Source organism: Brachyhypopomus gauderio, chromosome 7 (genome assembly GCF_052324685.1).
Source record: "Brachyhypopomus gauderio isolate BG-103 chromosome 7, BGAUD_0.2, whole genome shotgun sequence".
NCBI classification, from domain to species: domain Eukaryota; kingdom Metazoa; phylum Chordata; class Actinopteri; order Gymnotiformes; family Hypopomidae; genus Brachyhypopomus; species Brachyhypopomus gauderio.
In genome coordinates, this window is record NC_135217.1 from 25,023,675 (window position 1) to 25,048,425 (window position 24,751).

Here is a 24,751-nt window from a genome sequence, read left to right on the forward strand (position 1 = left end):
TATTTTCCATATTTTCCTATTTTTCCATATTCCATATTTTTTTTATACTAACAGTATACTTGGTACAACGTATTAACAAACATTAAACTCACCTGCTTCTCCTCTACTGCATCTAAAGGGAATCACTCTGATGATATCCATTGTACAACTGCTTTCAAAACCTTTAAATGACCTCACCCACTCAGTGTTGTGATTGGATAAATCAAACTTGCTCTTTGATTTGATAAGAAATAGTTTTCCTATTAGTCAATCAATTTAGTGGCAAAACAGGGACTCAATCAGAAATTACGTACTTGAGAAGTACGCACTAGATTTCAATGCAGTACATTCTGTTCAACCATTGGAGCAGTACGTTCCTTCAGTAGGCGACTGGGAAGTATGCATACAACCTCGGACATACTACGTTTGCCATATTACCCATGTCATATGACATATTACGTCACACGATCATAGTTAAATGTTCCAGTTGAATCATGGACAGTGTGCTGCAATCGCAGATCTGGGTCCTTTTCACTTACTGCATACTATGTATTCAGACATACTACTCTTTATCGCATACTGCTTTGGCGTACTGTATAGGAGGGAAGTATGGAATTTCGGATGGAGCCAATGTTAAAAATCTACACTTGCAGAAAGTAGCTCACACAAACAGAAGTGGAGATGTTTGTTAATATTTATACTGTCACACTTGAACAGAAAACATTTTCTTATATTTTCATACGCTTGCACAGTGTAAACCATTTGTGTAGAACCAATTTACACATTCTGAGTAATTCACAGTGAATATCATTTCATAAGCTTAGAGTCTTTTGGAATTTAATATTTAATGTAATATTTAATAATTTAATATTTTCACCAGTTTTTTCCAAAATGCAGTCAGATTGATATTTTTCAAAACAACTTGGTTTAGTAATTTTCAAGTGGACATTAGATTTTTAATAACAAGCATGATGGCAGAGAATAGCTTTTATTTTCATGCGGCAAATTAATTACTTTGATTAATGATATTTGCTTTGTGAATATACATTAATACTTCAAGCTAAACTCATTTGAAGTGCTTGAAATAATGGAAACACTGAAACTAGAGCATACTGTCTTTCCTGCTTTTGTTCGTTACAATGATGCAGGTAATGAGGTGTACAATGCTTATTTTATTTTTGATTAATATGTTTACGAAAGATTCAACAGAAATTTCTACTATTTAAAAATGTTCTTTCCTCAAGTGTTGTGTGTAAAATGGCGTGGAACATTGCTGTGTGTAGACTGCTCGTGGTGATGACTGTTTTGCCTTCAGTTTGAGTGCCGGTACATCACAGCGTTCGTGTCATCTGCTCCACTTTGTCAGGCTGCTCGACCACCAGGTGTTTCACACTCTGCCTAGTTTTATTATTTCAGAATTTACAGAAATTACAATAAATCACTTTTGGACTGTGTAATTTTCTCAAAGCCAAAGATATTATAAAATATTTAAAACTTTGTTTTTCAGTTGTCAACAAGTATGACAGCTGACATTCAATGTGTGTTTCAAAAATCTGAGCTTGTTCTTTTGGGCAGAGCGGACAAAGTCTTTACTATTTACAACTGCCGCCTCTCAGTGAAAGTGACTGTTATGGGAAGCTACAAACACTAATGCTGGATTAAAGGGAGAATCCAGAAGTGAAGTTTTGCTGAACCTTCTCCTCAGCAGTGCTACATCCCTGCACATCAGCCCTCTTGGCAGCAGACCTGTGCCATCCTGGGATTATGGGAAAACACCTAGTGTCCTTCGGAGAGAGACAGCATAAAACAGCCAGTAATTAAATTGGGGGGGGGGGGGGGGGGGGTGCTGGGAAGAGCCGGGGAATCGTGTTGGAGGAGGCGCGGCCTGTGCGCAGGGTGAGCAGAGCCACTCCTGCAGACCCGTGATAAGGCCCAGCCCCTCCCCCGTGTCTGGCGAGACCCCCCCCCCCACCCATCCTCCCCCGCCCCGACCTCCAGCGCTCAGGCTGAGGGGCCCAGAAACACGCCTCTGTTGCTGGAGCTCTTCTGTCTGCGCCAGGAGCCTGTGCCATCCACGCGGTCTGAAGTGGGGAGAGGGAAACGGGCGTGTGAAGTTTTGGGTTTGGTTTGTGTGCCACTCGAGTCCCAGCTGAAAGGCACACGGGCACCAGTCCTGGACAGAGGAGAGAATTACTCATCTGTGAGTGTCGGAGAGAAAGAGAGAGAGGGATGTACTGTCCCGGATCCACTGCCTTCATTCTCATCAAATTGTACTCCCTCTCTCTCTCTCTCTCTCTCTCTCTCTCTCTTTCTCTCTCTCTCTCTCTCTCTCTCTCTCTCTCTCTCTGTTTCTCTGAGAGACACGGGGAAGACATTTTATATAACTTGTGTTGTATAAAATCAAGCTTAATGCAAGAGCTGATGCATGTTGTTATTAGACTTGCATTAAGCTGAGAAGATTACCGCAGCAGAAAGAGCTTGATAAACCACTGCTCACAAACATATCTGGTGACAGTCAGGTTTTGCGTTTCTGGAAATGTAGGACACTACTCCACCCTCACATGCGAGGTCTGTCCTCTCCTGGTGAGCGCTTTAAATGTGCTTGGGCTGTTGCTTTGGTTACTGAGAAAGTTTTTCTTTCTTCTTTTTTCATGCCTTTGAAAATAATTACATTGTTTTTATGGCAACATTTTTTCATTTTTGTATGGGAAAAGTTATAGACATCCATCTTCTCTGTTGTAGGACTCCACCCCCTCTGTTGTAGGACTATCTTCTCTGTTGTAGGACTCCACCCTCTCTGTTGTAGGACTCCACCCTCTGTTGTAGGACTCCACCCTCTCTGTTGTAGGACTCCACCCTCTCTGTTGTAGGACTCCACCCTCTCTGTAGTAGGACTCCACCCTCTCTGTTGTAGGACTCCACCCTCTCTGTAGTAGGACTCCACCCTCTCTGTTGTAGGACTCCACCCTCTCTGTTGTAGGACTCCACCCTCTCTGTAGTAGGACTCCACCCTCTTTGTCTCTCTCCTGTTGTGCTCATGTGACTCCAATCCTGCAGCTTTCCCCCTCTCTCCTCCTCTCCTCTCCTCTCTCCTCCTCTCCTCTCCTCTCTTCTCCTCTCTCCTCCTCTTCTCTCTTGTTCCTTTGTCTTCCCTCTCCTGTCCTCCCATTTTTGTTTTATGAACAGCATTACAGAAGAGAGACTGTGTGTGTGTGTGTGTGTGTGTGTGTGTGTGTGTGTGTGTGTGTGTGTGTGTGTGTGTGTGTGTGTGTGTGTGTGTGTGTGTGTGTGTGTGTGTGTGGATTTAGCACATTGATTTAAAAGGTCTGCAGTGTAGTAAAGGTGGAGAAGTAAATCTGGTTTTGCAGGGAGCCAAGTTGTTGTAGAGAGGAAGGTTGTGTGTGTGTGTGTGTGTGTGTGTGTGTGTGTGTGTGTGTGTGTGTGTGTGTGTGTGTGTGTGTGTGTGTGTGTGTGTGTGTGTGTGTGTGTGTGTGTGTGCACGCATATTATGTCCCACAGCTCAGCTGCCATTTTGTCATTAGTGTGAGTGAGCAGAATGGGGTGCGCGCATTAATCAGTTGACGTTTGATAGCAGAAAGGCAAATGTTATCTTTTAATTATAAGAGGGGCAGATATTTTAGCTGCAAGCCGGAGGGCAGGTGGCTGCCTGGGTGTGCGTCAAACGCCACTTTTCTCATCATGCTGTGTGCTGCTCGAGGACCATCAAACTTACTGGTGGTACTTACTCATGGTCTCCAGGAGTCTGTCTCCCCACAGTGCCGCTTCCCCTCAGAGTCCGTCCCCTTAGAACCTCCAATGGGAGCTGGAGACCTTATGAGGGCAGTTTTCCAGCTCTGGGGTTTCTTTACACACCCTGTGGCATTATCTTACACACTCTGTGGGGTTACTTTACACACTTTACACAAAACCTGTTAACCTGATCCACCATATACCAGCGGAGTTCTAGATATCAGATTAGCTGTCTGTTCTAGACCACTGGCAGTAATCGCCTGTGTGTTTGTGTGTGACGGTTGCAGGAAGTTACTGGAACGCAGCGTCCTTCAACACCCCATCCTCCTACCTCCACTTCTCCACCTTCCAAGGAGAGACCAGCGCTGACATCTCCTTCTACTTCAAGACCTCGGCACCTTACGGAGTCTTTCTGGAGAACCTCGGAAACACCGACTTCATCCGACTAGAGCTTAAATGTAAGTCGGTCTGTCTCTCTGTCTCTCTCTTTCTGTCTGTCTCTCTCTTTCTGTCTGTCTCTCTCTCTTTATGTCTCTAAGCTCTTGAATCTAAATCCCAGACTTGCTTGGTCAGTTTGTTATCAAACCTGCGTCTTTGACAGACATACGAGGACTATGCTTTGGCAATGCGGTGTGTGACATGCATAAATACGCAAGACATTTATTCAGTCATATTCACAATTCAGCAGAATGATAGGATGCTGAGTGAGCTGTTTGCACTTATTTAGAAATGCAGACCTGGTAAGACTGTATGAACAGAGAGGACAGAGAGGACAGGTATAGCAAAACGAATAAGTATTATTGTAATGAACGAGTGACTTGTCCACACTGATACTGCTGTAAATATATATATAACAGTGGAAGTAGCAGCATATCACTGATAATCCAGATCAGCATTTGTGCAGTTTATCAGGCTGTAGTGTGACCGAACAGTGAAGTGACCAGGGCCTGGCATGGGGCTGGCACAGCCCTGGCACGGGGGTGGCACGGACTTGGCACGGGGGTGGCACTCACAGAAGACGTCTAAGGGATAAAATAATAAAATAATAAAAATTCTGGAAGCAAATACCTGGATAAACAGTGCAAATTAGCATGCTAGCATGCTGCTGTGTGCAAAATACCCCTAGAGGAGGAGAGGGGGAGAGAGAGAGAGAGAGAGAGAGAGAGAGAGAGGGAGGGAGGACACAGGAGGAGAGGGGGAGAGAGAGAGAGAGGGAGGACACAGGAGGAGAGGGGGAGAGAGATAGAGAGGGAGGGAGTAGAAGAGAGGGAAAGGAGGAGACGATCCCACTGTCTTTCACAAGCCATATATTTTTCGGGAACGGAGTGGATGGGGTGCATTGTGGGGGCTGGCCTGGTTTGGAACTGCTGTGGTGATGAAGGCGGTGTGGGGGAGAGGTTGCTGGGTAAAGGGTCTGTGCACGTAGCAGGTCAGGAGTGAAGGCCCAAGCACGTCAAGAAAACACTGCAGAGAGGGACACCGCCCTGCAGAGAGGGACACCGCCCTGCAGAGAGGGACACCGTCCTGCAGAGAGGGACACCGCCCTGCAGAGAGGGACACCGCCCTGCAGAGAGGGACACCGTCCTGCCGAGAGGGACAACGTCCTGCAGAGAGGGACACCGCCCTGCAGAGAGGGACACCGCCCTGCAGATAGGGACACCGCCCTGCAGAGAGGGACACCGTCCTGCAGAGAGGGACACCGTCCTGCCGAGAGGGACAACGTCCTGCAGAGAGGGACACCGCCCTGCAGAGAGGGACACCGCCCTGCAGATAGGGACACAGCCCTGCAGAGAGGGACACAGTCCTGCAGAGAGGGACACAGTCCTGCAGATAGGGACACGGCCCTGCAGATAGGGACACGGCCCTGCAGATAGGCACACCGTCCTGCAGAGAGGGACTCCGCCCTGCAGAGAGGGACACCACCCTGCAGAGAGGGACACGACCATGCTGGAAGTAGCATGGTGTCCTCAGGACAGGCCATGCAGCGGCGGGTGAGGGTCATCACGGAGAGCGTTCTAAACCCCCACGGGAAGATCCTCACCCACTTCAGTCAGGAGAGAAGACAGAAGCCTCCTCCCGCCTCTTCTCTCCTGGCCTTCAGCACTTCTGTCTGTGTCTCCGGTTACAATGCGTCCTTATCATCTGTAGCACTGATCTGATGCCTTTGTCAAACATGAATCCAGTCTCTCAGGAAGACTTAAAGCCAGCTCTGTGACTGTTTGTGAATGTGTGTTTGCAGATAGAAGCCTTACTCTATGTGCACGGCTGGGTTATGGATGATAATTGAGTTTAAAAGTGCTGGATGTCCTACGTCATCCTATATCGACAGGGGAGTTAAGGTGGAGGAGGACAGGAGATGTGGAAATCGCTCTGCTACACCTTTCTGCTTTAGCCAGCGTGCAGCGCCAACCTGATCTCTACTGCACTGTTTATTTCACAAAGGATAATCCAATACACACGGCAGAAACGCACAAATCCACACGGCAGAAACACACAAATCTGCCGAGCAGCGCCTCATCTCCTGAAGTGCTTTTACTGTCGCCGCTTCAGGTTTGTTTGCTTGTTTGCGTTGGGTTCCGTGATACCGAATGCAAATGGTTGAGGCTGTTTGTGAGTGTTGCTATCCGTCTTCTCCCCACCACTATAACGCAGCCTTAACGCAAACACAACGTAAAGGGCAGATCAATAGCAAAGCGTGTCTCCATGACGACGACACTGCGACGAGTAACAGGCGGTGCTACTGTAGTGAAGACCGTCGCTCTGTTCCTGGACTGTTGGACAGGTGGCCTGTTACTGGGAACTCTTTTCTTCAGTGTCTCTGGGTACAGTGTCTGTGGGTTTTCTCTCTTGTGTTTTATTCTCTCTCTCTGTCTCTCTCTCTCTCTCACACACACACACACACACACACACACACACACACACACACACACACACACACACACACTCACACTCCGGTGCTTTGTCTCTGAGTTCAGGTAGGCGCAGAAGAACAGGGATCAGTTAACTGCCTCCATTTATCAAGTCTGTCCTCCTCAGTCTCCTGACTGTCTGTGGTGTCCTGGAGTGGCACGTGGACAGAGAGACAGGAAGCGATGAGGAGAGAGATGAGATAGAGGGGGGTGCCCGCCGTGGTTGAGCAGGTGAGCTAGACCAGAGCAGCAGATCCCCGGGGGCTTGGCGAAGAGCCCGTCCCGGCAGAACGTCAGTCCCAGCAGGGCTGGAGGGTGTCAGAAAGGAGCCATGGTCCTGCCTTACGCGTGTGTGTGAGCAGGCTGATGTCTCTTCAGGGCCGTGTCCAGCACGAGCAAGTCGCCACTACCACATGCAAATGAAGAGGACCTCAGAGTGGCATGACATTGGTCATTACTATGGTATTAAGCCTCGGCAATTTAGCACTTATAGCTTGAGACTCCGCCCCAGTGATATGTCAACCCTCTGGAGAGCAGGAGAACTGACAACATTACCATATCCAGGAGTCACTGAAGGGTTCAACAGAGCTGCAGTACAGTCAGCCGGACAGATGGAAATGACCAAACAAACAGAGCCCACTGGTCTCCTCAGGGAACAGAGAAATGTCTCCGCTCCCCCAGCCAGTTCTAAAGAGAGATTGTGAGGAAACTTTGTGTGTGTGTGTGTGTGTGTGTGTATGTGTGTGATTGAGAGAGAGAAAGAGAGACAAAGCATATGTGTGTTTAAGAGAGACAAATGTCTGCGTATGCGTGAGACAAAGAATAACTGTGTGTGTGTGTGTGTGTGTGTGTGTGTGTGTGTGGGGGGGGGGGGGGGCGTAGAGGTGGTTAGGGATGTGCGTGTGCAAGTGTTTACGCACGATAACATTCATGTTTAGCCACCAGACTTCCACAATACAATAGTCTCATAATACATTCCTCCTGATAAATAGCTACCTTGAATAATTAAAAGAATATATCTCCTTTCCCGAATATGATCTAATATATTAAACAATAAACCTTCAAATATAATACTAGTAATATTTCTGTATAATATTTAGTCTAAGAAGGATTGCTGGGCGTCTGGAGACCGTGTCTGCCACGTATCTCCACCCTGAAGAGACACAGTGGTGGTTTTTGTTATGTGAGTACCAATGTCACCTACAGTGCTGCTTCTGCCCTGGTACTCCTGCGTACTGGGCCTGCAGTCTAACTTCAGAGTTTGTTAAGAGTAAAGGGGTTTCTTCTGAGTAAAGGGGTATCTTCTGTGTAAAGGGTTTTCTTCTGAGTAAAGGGGTTTCTTCTGAGTAAAGGGTTTTCTTCTGAGTAAAGGGTTTCTTCTGAGTAAAGGGGTTTCTTCTGAGTAAAGGGTTTCTTCTGAGTAAAGGGTTTCTTCTGAGTAAAGGGGTTTCTTCTGAGTAAAGGGTTTCTTCTGAGTAAAGGGTTTTCTTCGGAGTAAAGGGTTTCCTCTGGCTACTCAGCAAGACCGAACCCAGCTACACAACAGGCAGGTAAACCACAGGACAGTTGGAGAGAAGCCAGACTGAGCAAACCATGTCATGCGTGCGTAAGGCGCTGCGCCACACACGTGCACGGGTGTGTGTGTGTGTGTGTGTGTGTGTGTGTGTGTGTGTGTGTGTGTGTGTGTGTGTGTGTGTGTGTGTGTGTGTGTGTGCACATGCATAAGGTGTCGAGCTGTGACTGGCTGGAGGTGAACACAGCCGTGTGGTTTATAAGGGTCACCATGGCAAAGGCAGTCAGACCAAGCTGCTGTTTACAAAGGATATGAACGAACTGTCAGTTCAATTCAGTTCAATTCAGTTCATTTTGATTCAGTACAGCTCAGCTTAGTGAGATTTGTGTTCACTGCACAGGTACAACAGAATTATGTAGCTTTTCTCCAGAAAGGGAAAATGTAATACAAAAACAATTGAAAAACTCTGTGTTCATGGATATTGATGACAGACACTACAGTATGGACCAAGTCTATGACCATCTGGAGATTTGTGAGGCAAAACACCCAGGAATGGTGGAGAGGAGATTCTCCAGTCTGGTGTCTGTTGTGAACATCTCCTGTGGTCTAATCTCTATTTAGGAACACCTCTTGTAGTCTGATATCTATTGGGAACATCTCCTGTGGTCTGATATCTCCTGAGTTCCTCCTGCTGGTTGTGCATGCTGGCCAGTGTCCTGTGAGACCTGTGTGTTCTGTACCGCAGGCGTGAAAACGCGACACTTCACTGGGCCCAAAGCTGGAGCCTCTCGTGTGAGCGCCCTTCTCCACCGTGATCTCCTCTGCACCGACTCCATCTGGATTGATTCACCTTGCAACATGAATCTATAAGTTCACACTTTGATGTTTCATGGGCTGGTTCATGGTTGTTTTTGGTACTTTAAAACTCTTTGCCATGGGTTCCTGTGACATTAGAGGGTATTTTATGTACCCATGATATATGTACCTATGAAAGACAGGGCAGGGCAAGGGGCGTCATTTACCCCTGGCTGTTCATTCATGGCCTGATTTGCCCCCCGGCCATAGCTAAAATGCCTCCCATTTTGTCTTTAGATTTGCTCCCTTACTGCATACATGGGTTCTTCACCAGTGACGATCAATCTGGATGAGCTGCAGGCATGTGGTTAAGATTAGAAGAGTATTCAGGCCAGCAGGGGTGTGTGTGTGTGTGTGTGTGTGTGTGTGTGTGTGTGTGTGTGTGTGTGTGTGTGTGTGTGTGTGTTACAGCTCCTTCGTTTACACCATGTCTCGTAATCCCACCTACTTTTCCACTGTTACTCCCCTAAAATGAGACCTTGTGAAATCCACTCAGAGCATAAAATGAGTCTCTGCCTCTGCACGAGAGGGTCAGGGTGGTGGAGACGTCAGGGTGGTCAGGGTGGTGGAGATGTTTGGGCAGGAGTGCTAGGCCTGATTAGAGCCGGGGGGTGGAGTTGGAGGTGGAGTCAAACACCCTTTTCACATCCATCACCCAGAGTCCTCAGGTCTGGCTCAGAGCCCTTACAGTCATGTTGTTTTGATAACTGCTGCTGAGGGATTTTGGTCAGGTGGGATGATTTCATGGCTTCAACAAGGGTCAAGGAGTAACTATGACCCCTGTGTGGCTCGCCTGTGATCTGACACTTTCAGTGTGATATTAAGGTGAGTGTGTGTGACCTCTCTGATGGTGGAAGGCTAACGAGGCTATTACCCCCGGCCGTCCAGGACGGCTAATGCCTCATCCTCCGTGTAATGAGCATATCTGTTTGTTCCAATGTAGTTTTCTCTAATCTCACATCAGAGGCCCATTTTGATGTGATGCGCCAGACTGAGCGGACTGGGAATGTGTGAGAGACCCTGAATGAACAGAGATCAGTCACTTCTGACCACATGCACTTTCCAGTGGGCATACATGAAAAGAATCCAATGGCTTGCTTCTTCTCTTTCTCTCTCCCCCTCCCTTTCTCCCTCTTTTCCTCTCTCTCTCTCTTTCTCTCTCTCCTATCTCTCTCTCTCTCTCAATGTGCTCTATCTCTAATGCTCTCTCTTTGATGTTCTCTCTCTCTTTTTAATGCACTCTGCCTCTCTCTCCATCCTCGTGTTCTCTCTGCCTATGTGGGCAGACTACAGCTGCAGTCCTGGCACAAGGCCTGCTCTCTCTCTCACTGTGAGCAGGAGAGCGCCCCCTCTCTGTGGCCATGTGGCACAAGGCCTGCTCTCTCTCTCACTGTGAGCAGAAGAGTGCCCCCTCTCTGTGGCCATGTGGCACAAGGCCTGCTCTCTCTCTCACTGTGAGCAGGAGAGCGCCCCCTCTCTGTGGCCATGTGGCACAAGGCCTGCTCTCTCTCTCACTGTGAGCAGGAGAGCGCCCCCTCTCTGTGGCCATGTGGCACAAGGCCTGCTCCCTCTCTCACTGTAAGCAGGAGAGCGCCCCCTCTCTGTGGCCATGTGCACAGCAGCTTCTCCAGGCAGACATGGACGAGCATGCTGGACAGCTGAGGAACTCTCTCCTCCCAAATGCTCATCGAAGCAGCACAATATCCACGGCTGATTCCCAGACTGATCTGAAATTGATTTTTGTTTGTATTTATTTCATTCTATGTTTGCATCCTTATACTGTATGTTTACCCATTGTCTGGGCTCAGACTGTGACTCCACAAGATAACTACTGCCTACCAGTAAGAGCCAAATCGATCACTGCTAACTTGTTAACAGTATCAATGAATTACTTTAACTTTATCCTCCTTTCTCACCTCCCTTCGTGGACTGGATCTGATTTGGAGTCACCCCCAGCACACAGAGTGCAGCGGAAGCCCTGACCTCTCTGTAGCTGAGAGGGAACTTCTTCAGACGGCTGACTGCTGCCCCAGCTCAGGCTGCCACTCTGATGCAGAACGCATGAGGGGGGACGACCCAGCGGGACGGGGGGGGGGACCCAGCAGGACGGGGGGGGGGACCCAGCAGGACGGGGGGGGGGGGACCCAGCAGGACGGGGGGGGGGACCCAGCAGGACGGGGGACGACCCAGCAGGACGGGGGACGACCCAGCAGGACGGGGGCACCTGCAGTCCTCCCCCACGCCTCTCCGCCAGGAACAAGCAGCTGACCTGCGTGTGAAGGCAGTGTGTTCGAGTGCGTTCGAGTGCGTTCGAGTGTGTTTGAGTGCAGCTCATCCTCACACTCAGCGTGCTACCGGCTGTTAATGAGGCTGCTAGCACGGACCTCCGTGTGGTAGCAGATTAGGGCGACCCGGGAGCCTTATTGATGCTCTTTGATGGCCAGATGCATCTTTCATAAAGAAGTAGCACTCTGCATGAAGAAAGAGAAAGCAGAGAGAGGGAGAAAGATAAAGGAAGAAAGACTGAGCAAGAAAGAGGAGAGAAAGTGTGAGAAAGGGAGGAAGAGAGAGAGAGGGGAGAGAGAGTAAGAGGCAAAAGCTTAAAAGAAAACAGGAAGCGTGATGCACAGCTTTATCATATTGTTCTCATGTTTCCATAATACACATCAAGATGAAAAACAAATGTCCTCTCTCCTTCTTTCTCTCTATCTCTCCCCTTTCCCTCCCTCTTTCTCTTTCCCTCTCCCCCTCTTTCTCTCTGTCCTCTCTCCCCTTCTCTCTGCCCTCACACACGTTCTCTTTCTCCAGTAATGGCTCTCTAAAGGGCCACTCAGCTCATTTATGTTCTGCTATTGTTGTGACATTCAGCATGGCTGACACCCCCAGCCCACCGCAGGTGGATGTTTACCTCCAGTGCCGCACCACCCAGTGTGCTTTTGTGAGTCAGAGTTGCAGAGGAACAGAGTTTGATGCTGAATTGAACTGGCAGGGCTGCCTGCTGTTGACAGTCTTGCTGGTGTCATTCCACACTACCCTGACACTGACGCCTGCTCTTCACCCCGATCAGTCGTCTGTGTTTTATAATTACGTCTGCAACAGTGCCCATCACTCAGAGGGAGGCTGGAGCTTCCGTGGGCCCACTGAAGGTTCTGTGAGTTGGCCCCGCCCACACGCCATATGCCCAATGAAGGTTCTGTGAGTTGGCCCCGCCCACAATCCGTGGGTTCACTGAAGGTTCTGTGAGTTGGCCCCGCCCACATTTCATGGGCCTACTGCTGGTTCTGAAAGCATCAATTCACCATGCGCTGTCTGCACTTCAAGTTCTGCAGTTTTACATGTAAATATCAACTTTGATGGTACAGGAAACATCACACAACAGACTCTCATCAATTCTCTTTCTGTTTGTCTGTCTCTCTGTCCGTCTGTCTCTCTCTCTCTGTCTGTCTATTTCTCCCATGTTTGGTTGGGTGATTTTGTTTGGTTTGCCTGGTGTGTGTGCATGGGCTTGCACAGTAGTTTGGCAGAGTGCCCTTAGGTCTGGGTGGAGTACTGTACACACACACACACACACACACACACACACACACACACACACACACACACACACACACACACACACACACAGCTTCTCCCCAGACAGAGCAGAGGCGTGTTAATGCTGAGTGTCGGCAGACCGAGTGCAGCAAATCCAATTACAGGGATCAGAGAGTTGAGAACGAGGGTGAGACACCTGTCTCACCTGTATCCTCACACACACACACACACACAGAGTGTCCACTATTAGAGACACCTGTCTCTATGCAAATTAGCCACCTGACACTAGAGTGCAGCATAAGGTCACATTTTTTGTGGCTCAGTTTCAGTGTGAATCCACATTAGAATGAGAAAACCAAGGGATCTAAATGACATCAAATGAGGCGTGGTCACCATTGCTAGACTAGTTTGGGCCAGTATTTCGATACCTGCCAAACTGGTGGTGTAAAAAGGGAGGCAATCAACCGGTCGACCAAAGCAGTCAGAGGGGGATGTCAGGAGTAGTTGTGACGCAGAGTCAAGCAGACCGCAGCAGTGCTGCTCCAGGTAACATCTCCCGTCCGTCCTGGGCACGGATGACCCACGACGGCAGAGAGCCTGTCTGAGTGCCACTGCTGTCTAAGGGTAAGATAAGCAAAACAAAACTCAGTCGGCAAAAGATCACAACAACAAAAAACTGGATGACTGAAGCAGTGTAAAAATATTGCCTGGTCAGACGAATCCAGATCTCTGGTGCCCCGTGCTGATGGGAGGGTCAGAATTTAACGGCAGCGGCGTGAGTCGAAGAGGCCTTCCTGTCAGGCGTCACCGGTCCGGGCCGATGCAGGAGGAGTAATGGTGTGGGGAGTGTTTTCCTGGCACACTCTGGGTCCTTTGATACCTGCGGATGGACACTTGGACTGTAGGGCTTAGTTAAGCATTGTGGTCAACCAATCTTTCATGGCAGCTGTTTAGCCTGTGGCGGAAGGACACTGTCAGCAGGACAACACACAATACCACAAGGGTCGAACGCTCATGGATTGGTTCCAGGAACATGATTGCTTTCCTGGCCTTCACCCTCCTCAGATCTTAATCCTACTGTACATTGGACCCTGGGACAAGGTGGAACAGACTGTGGTTTCGCTAATTGTTGTGGTTCTGAATGCAGAAAAAATTCCAATATTCCACTAGATGGGTGTGTGTAATAAGGAGGCCATTCACCAGTGTTTATACACAAACACACATGTACAGCACATTAGCACCGTGCAGTCTGTGTCCGTTCACTAGCAGTGATACAGCAACGTAGCTTCACAACCCTTCAAAAACACCTACACCTGCAAACACTAAATAAATGTACACCTACACTATATACACATGTATACCTACACTATATGCACATGTACACCTACACTATATATACATGTACACCTACACTATATACACATGTATACCTACACTCAGAGGTGGGGACTCGAGTCACATGACTTGGACTCGAGTCAGACTCAAGTCATTAATATTACGACTTTTGACTTGACTTGAAAAAATATTCAGAGACTTGGACTTGACTTGGACTTTTACACCAATAACTTGGGACTTGAATTGGACTTGAACCTGTTTACTTGCAAAGACTTGATTTTTTTTAACCCCAAATCTAAATTTTAAAACGCATATTAATATTTATAAAGTGCACCCCATTAATTTCATTTCCGTCCTTCTGACGCAGACCGGTGTTACACCAGATTCTGTGACCGTCGAGTTTTGTGACCACAGGGGGCGCTATTTCACAGTTTCTGTTCAGAGGTACAAACGCTTTACGAATGCTACGTAAACTACGCTGATGCACTTTCTTTACTCGTTTTGTTGGTGTCCACGAGCCAAAATATGACAGATGTTTATATTTACATTTTATCGTCTCTTAATTACATAAATGTAAACAAGATTTACCATCCACTCACCATTGCAGCCAACAAAGAAATCATGAATGGGATGTACAGGTGAGCCTTTTTAACTGGGGTCACCAATTCTGACGGCAGCCATCAGAATATGTGACCCCACTGAATCTCCAGGTAACAATAGTAGCCTACACCGTGACCCCACAATAATAAGATAAGAAAACAATGAAAAAATAACCCTAACCTTTTATTAGTCTATATTTAAACATTTTATCCAAATGTTTAGAATAACCATTCGTAATGACAGCATCTTGCTTACGATGAAGCTTGCTATTTTCGTGTAAAATGATGTAACGAAACATTCTTGTTTAAGTACATTTATGTAATTAAGAGAAGATAAAATGTAAATAATCTGTCATCTTTTGGCTGGCGGACACCAACAAAACGAGTAAAGAAACGCATCAGCGTAGCATTCGTAAAACGTTGGTGCCTGTAAAAAAAAAAAAAGACTCGAAAGGACTTGAAATTCAAAGTTTCAGACTTGGGACTTGACTTGACGGTTGCTTGTCTTGACTCGAGACTTGACTTGAGTTGACTGTCTTTGCTTGAGACTTGACTCAGGACTTGAGGATAAAGACTTGGACTTACTTGAGACTTGCAAAACACTGACTTGGTCCCACCTCTGCCTACTCCATATACACATGTACACCTACACTATATATATACATGTACACCTACACTATATACACATGTACACCTACATTATATACACATGTACACCTACACTATATACACATGTACACCTACACTATATACACATGTACACCTACACTATATACACGTGTACACCTACACTATATACACATGTACACCTACATTATATACACATGTACACCTACACTATATACACGTGTATACCCACACTATATACACATGTACACCTACACTATATACACATGTACACCTACACTATATATACATGTACACCTACATTATATACACATGTACACCTACACTATATACACATGCACACCTACATTATATACACATGTACACCTACACTATATACACGTGTATACCCACACTATATACACATGTACACCTACACTATATACACATGTACACCTACACTATATATACATGTACACCTACACTATATACACATGTACACCTACATTATATACACATGTACACCTACACTATATAAACATGTATACCTACACTATATACACATGCACACCTACACTATATAAACATGTATACCTACACTATATACACATGCACACCTACACTATATACACATGTACACCTACACTATATATACATGTACACCTACACTATATACACATGTACACCTACACTATATACACGTGTATACCCACACTATATACACATGTACACCTACACTATATACACATGTACACCTACACTATATATACATGTACACCTACACTATATACACATGTACACCTACATTATATACACATGTACACCTACACTATATAAACATGTATACCTACACTATATACACATGCACACCTACACTATATAAACATGTATACCTACACTATATACACATGCACACCTACACTATATACACATGTACACCTACACTATATATACATGTACACCTACACTATATACACATGTACACCTACATTATATACACATGTACACCTACACTATATACACATGTACACCTACACTATATACACATGTACACCTACACTATATACACATGCTCACCTACACTATATACACATGTACACCTACATTATGTACACATGTACACTTACACTATATACACATGCACACTTACACTATATATACATGTACACCTACACTATATACACATGTACACCTACACTATATATACGTGTATACCTACACTATATACACATGTACACCTACACTATATACACGTGTATACCCACACTATATACACGTGTACATCTACACTATATACACATGTATACCTACACTATATACACATGTATACCTACACTATATACACATGTACACCTACACTATATACACATGTATACCCACACTATATACACGTGTACATCTACACTATATACGCATGTATACCTACACTATATACACATGTACACCTACACTATATACACGTGTACACCTACACTATATACACGTGTATACCCACACTATATACACGTGTACATCTACACTATATACACATGCACACCTACACTATATACACATGTATACCTACACTATATACACATGCACACCTACACTATATACACATGCACACCTACACTAAATACACGTGTATACCTACACTATATACACGTGTATACCTACACTATATACACGTGTACACCTACACTATATACACGTGTACACCTACACTATATACACATGCACACCTACACTATATAAACATGTATACCTACACTATATACACATGTACACCTACACTATATACACATGTACACTTACACTATATACACATGCACACCTACACTATATACACATGCACACCTACACTATATAAACATGCACACTTACACTATATACACATGCACACCTACACTATACACATGTACACCTACACTATATACACATGCACACTTACACTATATACACATGCACACCTACACTATACACATGTACACCTACACTATATACACGTGTATACCCACACTATATACACGTGTACATCTACACTATATACACATGCACACCTACACTATACACATGTACACCTACACTATATACACGTGTATACCCACACTATATACACGTGTACATCTACACTATATACACATGCACACCTACACTATATACACATGTATACCTACACTATATACACATGCACACCTACACTATATATACATGTACACCTACACTATATACACATGCACACCTACACTATATACACATGCACACTTACACTATATACACATGCACACCTACACTATACACATGTACACCTACACTATATACACATGCACACTTACACTATATACACATGCACACCTACACTATATACACATGCACACCTACACTATATACACATGTACACCTACACTTTATACACATGTACACCTATACTATATATACATATACACCTACACTATATATACATGTCCACCTACACAATATACACATGCACACTTACACTATATACACATGCACACCTACACTATATACACATGCACACCTACACTATATACACATGTACACCTACACTTTATACACATGTACACCTATACTATATATACATATACACCTACACTATATATACATGTACACCTACACTATATATACATGTACACTTACACTATATACACATGCACACTTACACTATATATACATGTACACCTACACTATATACACATGCACACCTACACTATATACACATGCACACCTACACTATATAAACATGCACACTTACACTATATACACATGCACACCTACACTATATACACATGTATACCCACACTATATACACGTGTACATCTACACTATATACGCATGTATACCTACACTATATACACATGTACACCTACACTATATACACGTGTACACCTACACTATATACACGTGTATACCCACACTATATACACGTGTACATCTACACTATATACACATGCACACCTACACTATATACACATGTATACCTACACTATATACACATGCACACCTACACTATATACACATGCACACCTACACTAAATACACGTGTATACCTACACTATATACACGTGTATACCTACACTATATACACGTGTACACCTACACTATATACACGTGTACACCTACACTATATACACATGCACACCTACACTATATAAACATGTATACCTACACTATATACACATGTACACCTACACTATATACACATGTACACTTACACTATATACACATGCACACCTACACTATATAAACATGCACACTTACACTATATACACATGCACACCTACACTATACACATGTACACCTACACTATATACACATGCACACTTACACTATATACACATGCACACCTACACTATACACATGTACACCTACACTATATACACGTGTATACCCACACTATATACACGTGTACATCTACACTATATACACATGCACACCTACACTATATACACATGTATACCTACACTATATACACATGCACACCTACACTATATATACATGTACACCTACACTATATACACATGCACACCTACACTATATACACATGCACACTTACACTATATACACATGCACACCTACACTATACACATGTACACCTACACTATATACACATGCACACTTACACTATATACACATGCACACCTACATTATATACACATGCACACCTACACTATATACACATGTACACCTACACTTTATACACATGTACACCTATACTATATATACATATACACCTACACTATATATACATGTACACCTACACAATATACACATGCACACTTACACTATATACACATGCACACCTACACTATATACACATGCACACCTACACTATATACACATGTACACCTACACTTTATACACATGTACACCTATACTATATATACATATACACCTACACTATATATACATGTACACCTACACTATATATACATGTACACTTACACTATATACACATGCACACTTACACTATATATACATGTACACCTACACTATATACACATGCACACCTACACTATATAAACATGCACACTTACACTATATACACATGCACACCTACACTATATACACATGTATACCCACACTATATACACGTGTACATCTACACTATATACGCATGTATACCTACACTATATACACATGTACACCTACACTATATACACGTGTACACCTACACTATATACACGTGTATACCCACACTATATACACGTGTACATCTACACTATATACACATGCACACCTACACTATATACACATGTATACCTACACTATATACACATGCACACCTACACTATATACACATGCACACCTACACTAAATACACGTGTATACCTACACTATATACACGTGTATACCTACACTATATACACGTGTACACCTACACTATATACACGTGTACACCTACACTATATACACATGCACACCTACACTATATAAACATGTATACCTACACTATATACACATGTACACCTACACTATATACACATGCACACCTACACTAAATACACGTGTATACCTACACTATATACACGTGTATACCTACACTATATACACGTGTACACCTACACTATATACACGTGTACACCTACACTATATACACATGCACACCTACACTATATAAACATGTATACCTACACTATATACACATGTACACCTACACTATATACACATGTACACTTACACTATATACACATGCACACCTACACTATATACACATGCACACCTACACTATATAAACATGCACACTTACACTATATACACATGCACACCTACACTATACACATGTACACCTACACTATATACACATGCACACTTACACTATATACACATGCACACCTACACTATACACATGTACACCTACACTATATACACGTGTATACCCACACTATATACACGTGTACATCTACACTATATACACATGCACACCTACACTATACACATGTACACCTACACTATATACACGTGTATACCCACACTATATACACGTGTACATCTACACTATATACACATGCACACCTACACTATATACACATGTATACCTACACTATATACACATGCACACCTACACTATATATACATGTACACCTACACTATATACACATGCACACCTACACTATATACACATGCACACTTACACTATATACACATGCACACCTACACTATACACATGTACACCTACACTATATACACATGCACACTTACACTATATACACATGCACACCTACACTATATACACATGCACACCTACACTATATACACATGTACACCTACACTTTATACACATGTACACCTATACTATATATACATATACACCTACACTATATATACATGTCCACCTACACAATATACACATGCACACTTACACTATATACACATGCACACCTACACTATATACACATGCACACCTACACTATATACACATGTACACCTACACTTTATACACATGTACACCTATACTATATATACATATACACCTACACTATATATACATGTACACCTACACTATATATACATGTACACTTACACTATATACACATGCACACTTACACTATATATACATGTACACCTACACTATATACACATGCACACCTACACTATATACACATGCACACCTACACTATATAAACATGCACACTTACACTATATACACATGCACACCTACACTATATACACATGTATACCCACACTATATACACGTGTACATCTACACTATATACGCATGTATACCTACACTATATACACATGTACACCTACACTATATACACGTGTACACCTACACTATATACACGTGTATACCCACACTATATACACGTGTACATCTACACTATATACACATGCACACCTACACTATATACACATGTATACCTACACTATATACACATGCACACCTACACTATATACACATGCACACCTACACTAAATACACGTGTATACCTACACTATATACACGTGTATACCTACACTATATACACGTGTACACCTACACTATATACACGTGTACACCTACACTATATACACATGCACACCTACACTATATAAACATGTATACCTACACTATATACACATGCACACTTACACTATATACACATGCACACCTACACTATACACATGTACACCTACACTATATACACATGCACACTTACACTATATACACATGCACACCTACACTATATACACATGCACACCTACACTATATACACATGTACACCTACACTTTATACACATGTACACCTATACTATATATACATATACACCTACACTATATATACATGTACACCTACACTATATATACATGTACACTTACACTATATACACATGCACACCTACACTATATATACACATGTACACCTACACTATATACACATGCACACTTACACTATATACACGTGTACACCTACACTATATACACGTGTACACCTACACTATATACACTTGTACACCTACACTATATACACATGCACACCTACACTATACACATGTACACCTACACTATATACACATGCACACTTACACTATATACACATGCACACCTACACTATATACACATGCACACCTACACTATATACACATGCACACCTACACTATATACACATGTACACCTACACTATATACACATGTACACCTATACTATATATACATGTACACCTACACAATATACACATGCACACTTACACTATATATACATATACACCTACACTATATATACATGTACACCTACACTATATATACATGTACACTTACACTATATATACATGTACATCTACACTATATACACATGCACACCTACACTATATACACATGTACACCTACACTATATACACATGTACACCTACACTATATACACATGCACACCTACACTATATACACATGTACACCTACACTGTACATACTGTACATCTATGTTGTGCACACAGGGACTGTTTGTGATGGTCACAGCTGGTTTCCTCATGGTGACCATTTGGTCACCACATTGTGACAATGTGTGACATAGTGACATAATACCTGAGAGCGGGCACACCAGGTACACTTCACTACCTGCATAAGTTGAGTTCCCTTAACTCATAGAAATCTAGGGTAGTGATTTCTGCCTGCATTAAACCACATTCCTCTCAGAGCCAAACACACACAAAACTAAATCAAATGAGTGTTTGTTTGAGTTTGGGCTGATTTGTGGTGTACTAAAATAGTTCATAGTAGATTTGCTTCATTTTATTCTTATATTTTATATTTAGATGGGTGTGACTTTGTTCCCATTCTGTTCCCAAACTGAATCAGCATAATTTGATTTGCAAAGAATACACAACACAAACACAACAGCTCCAATACAACACAAAGAGCTCCACTACAACGACACGAGTTTTTATTCAATTAATTTTTAGAAGGGGAGCTAATGGGGCAACTCTGATGTGGCAGTTTAGAACTGTGTGTGTGTGTGTGTGTGTGTGTGTGTGTGTGTGTGTGTGTGTGTGTGTGTGTGTGTGTGGCTGCCCCTGATGTTCCTCCTCTTCACCGGGCCACTGTAGGTCTGGCACACAGACCTGAACCAGGGCCAGCGAGCCATTCTGGAGCCAAGGCTGCCTCTCACCCCAGGGCCTCTCTCACTCTGGGCATCACGCCATCACCACCCACCCTCTCTCACACTCCTCACACTCTCACACACGTCCGCAGCGGCAGAACAGCACCCCCTACCTGCAGCAGCCTAGATCCACACACAACAAACCTTGGAGCATTTAAGTGAATGGCTGGCTTCTGAAAAGCTCTAACAGCAGGTGTCATAAATGTCCTCCAGGGGGCGCCATCGGCTGAATAAGTGTCGGAGAATGGGAGATGGCGTGCTGTGTGTGGGAGACTGGGAGGGACTGGGAGGGAGGTCGCTGTGTGGGGTCCTCAGAGGAACAGATGTCTGACGTGGTGGTTGGTGATGGGCAGAGGCCCTTCATCATCTATATATATATAAATATACATTTCATCGCTTAAGTCAATGAGAACTTATGCACAAGACACAAGACAAAAGAGTCGTGTGCCTCTCCTCTCACACACAGGAGAACGTTGTTCTTTCCAGACGGTGGTTTTCTCCACACACGGGTAGAACTTGGGCAGAAGTCTGTTTCTCCTGCCTGTCATCCCAGTTACCCAACTCTCCCGCAGACAGCCGCTAGCGCCCACGACCGAGACTGCAGGAGAAACCGTAGATTACCGGAAGATTCCCTCACCGATTTCTACGCTGACTGCATTCAATTAACACATTTCTATCTTCTATTCACAGTCTTATCATATTAGCTCATCTCCTGGGTCGGCTTAGCACACACCTGTGAGAAGAGAGATGGTTACCATCTACCATCTACCAGACCCAGACTCCCCTGGCTGGATCAAAAAAGGCATTTTAATTTATCAGATGAATGTAAGATAAATGTGATCAATTAGTCACAGATGGTGTTTAATTGTATCGTCTGATGGGATCCTGACCTATTGTAGTGTTATTCAGATTCATGAAAACCCACTTGGTTTCTATCCAAACTGGTTAAGTGAGTAGATACTGATTATTATGGAACTGTCTTTAGTGTTCTTGCTTTGCTGCATTTTTAAATTAAATTAATAGACAGATATGTAGATAGATAGATAGAGAGAGAGAGAGGAAGAGAGAGAAAGAGAGAGAGACACACACACACACACACAGACCAAGTGAGACAGAGAGGAGTTCCTGGCTTTATTATTATTGTTACCATAGTGAGGTCTTGGTACATGTGTGTGTGTGTGTGTGTGTGTGTGTGTGTGTATGTGTGTGTGTGTGTGTGTGTGTGTGTGTGTGTATGTGTGTGTGTGTGTGTGTGTGTGTGTGTGTGTGTGTGTGTGTGTGTGTGTGTGTGTGTGTGTGTGCGTGTGTGTGAGTGAGTGAGGGGGGGAGGCAGGGTGATGGCACCAGTGAACTCAACTGAGTGTTTTACCCAGCGGACAGGTGAAGTTAAGCTAAGTCAGGATTATGCAGCAGTGAAGCCTGTGGGAAGGGCCTGGGGGAAGGACATGAGACAGCACGCACACACCCCACCACCACACACAAACACACATGTACACACACACATAAAGACATCCACATAAGTGTACCTCACCTCTCCTGTGGAGGATATTTCTGAGATTCCGTATGTCATCCCGCTGATTTTTACAGTTTTTATCAAGTCTTTAAGACACAGTTTCTGAAAAGTCTTCATTTATCAGACTTTAACACACAGTGGCCAAAACCACACACACACTGTAAGGACTCAGTAACCACACACACACTGTAAGGACTCAGTAACCACACACACACTGTAAGGGCTCAGTAACCACACACACACTGTAAGGACCCAGTAACCACACACACACTGTAAAGACCCAGTAACCACGCTCACACTGTAAGGACCCAGTAACCACACACACACTGTAAGGGCTCAGTAACCACACACACACTGTAAGGACCCAGTAACCACACACACACTGTAAGGGCTCAGTAACCACACACACACTGTAAGGACCCAGTAACCACACACACACTGTAAGGGCTCAGTAACCACACACACTGTAAGGACCCAGTAACCACACACACACTGTAAGGGCTCAGTAACCACACACACACTGTAAGGACCCAGTAACCACACACACACTGTAAAGACCCAGTAACCACACACACACTGTAAGGA

The 24,751-nt window shown here is 44.1% G+C and overlaps 1 protein-coding gene across 3 annotated transcripts in view; it reads left to right on the forward strand.

The window, feature by feature from the left end:
* Positions 1-24,751, forward strand: part of cntnap2a (contactin associated protein 2a) — a 342,082-nt gene that overhangs the window by 268,519 nt on the left and 48,812 nt on the right. For all 3 annotated transcript variants that reach the window (XM_077012789.1, XM_077012790.1, XM_077012791.1), the window contains exon 16: positions 4,017-4,187. In XM_077012789.1, the coding sequence (XP_076868904.1) occupies positions 4,017-4,187 (171 nt within the window). The remainder of the gene's footprint in view (positions 1-4,016; positions 4,188-24,751) is intronic.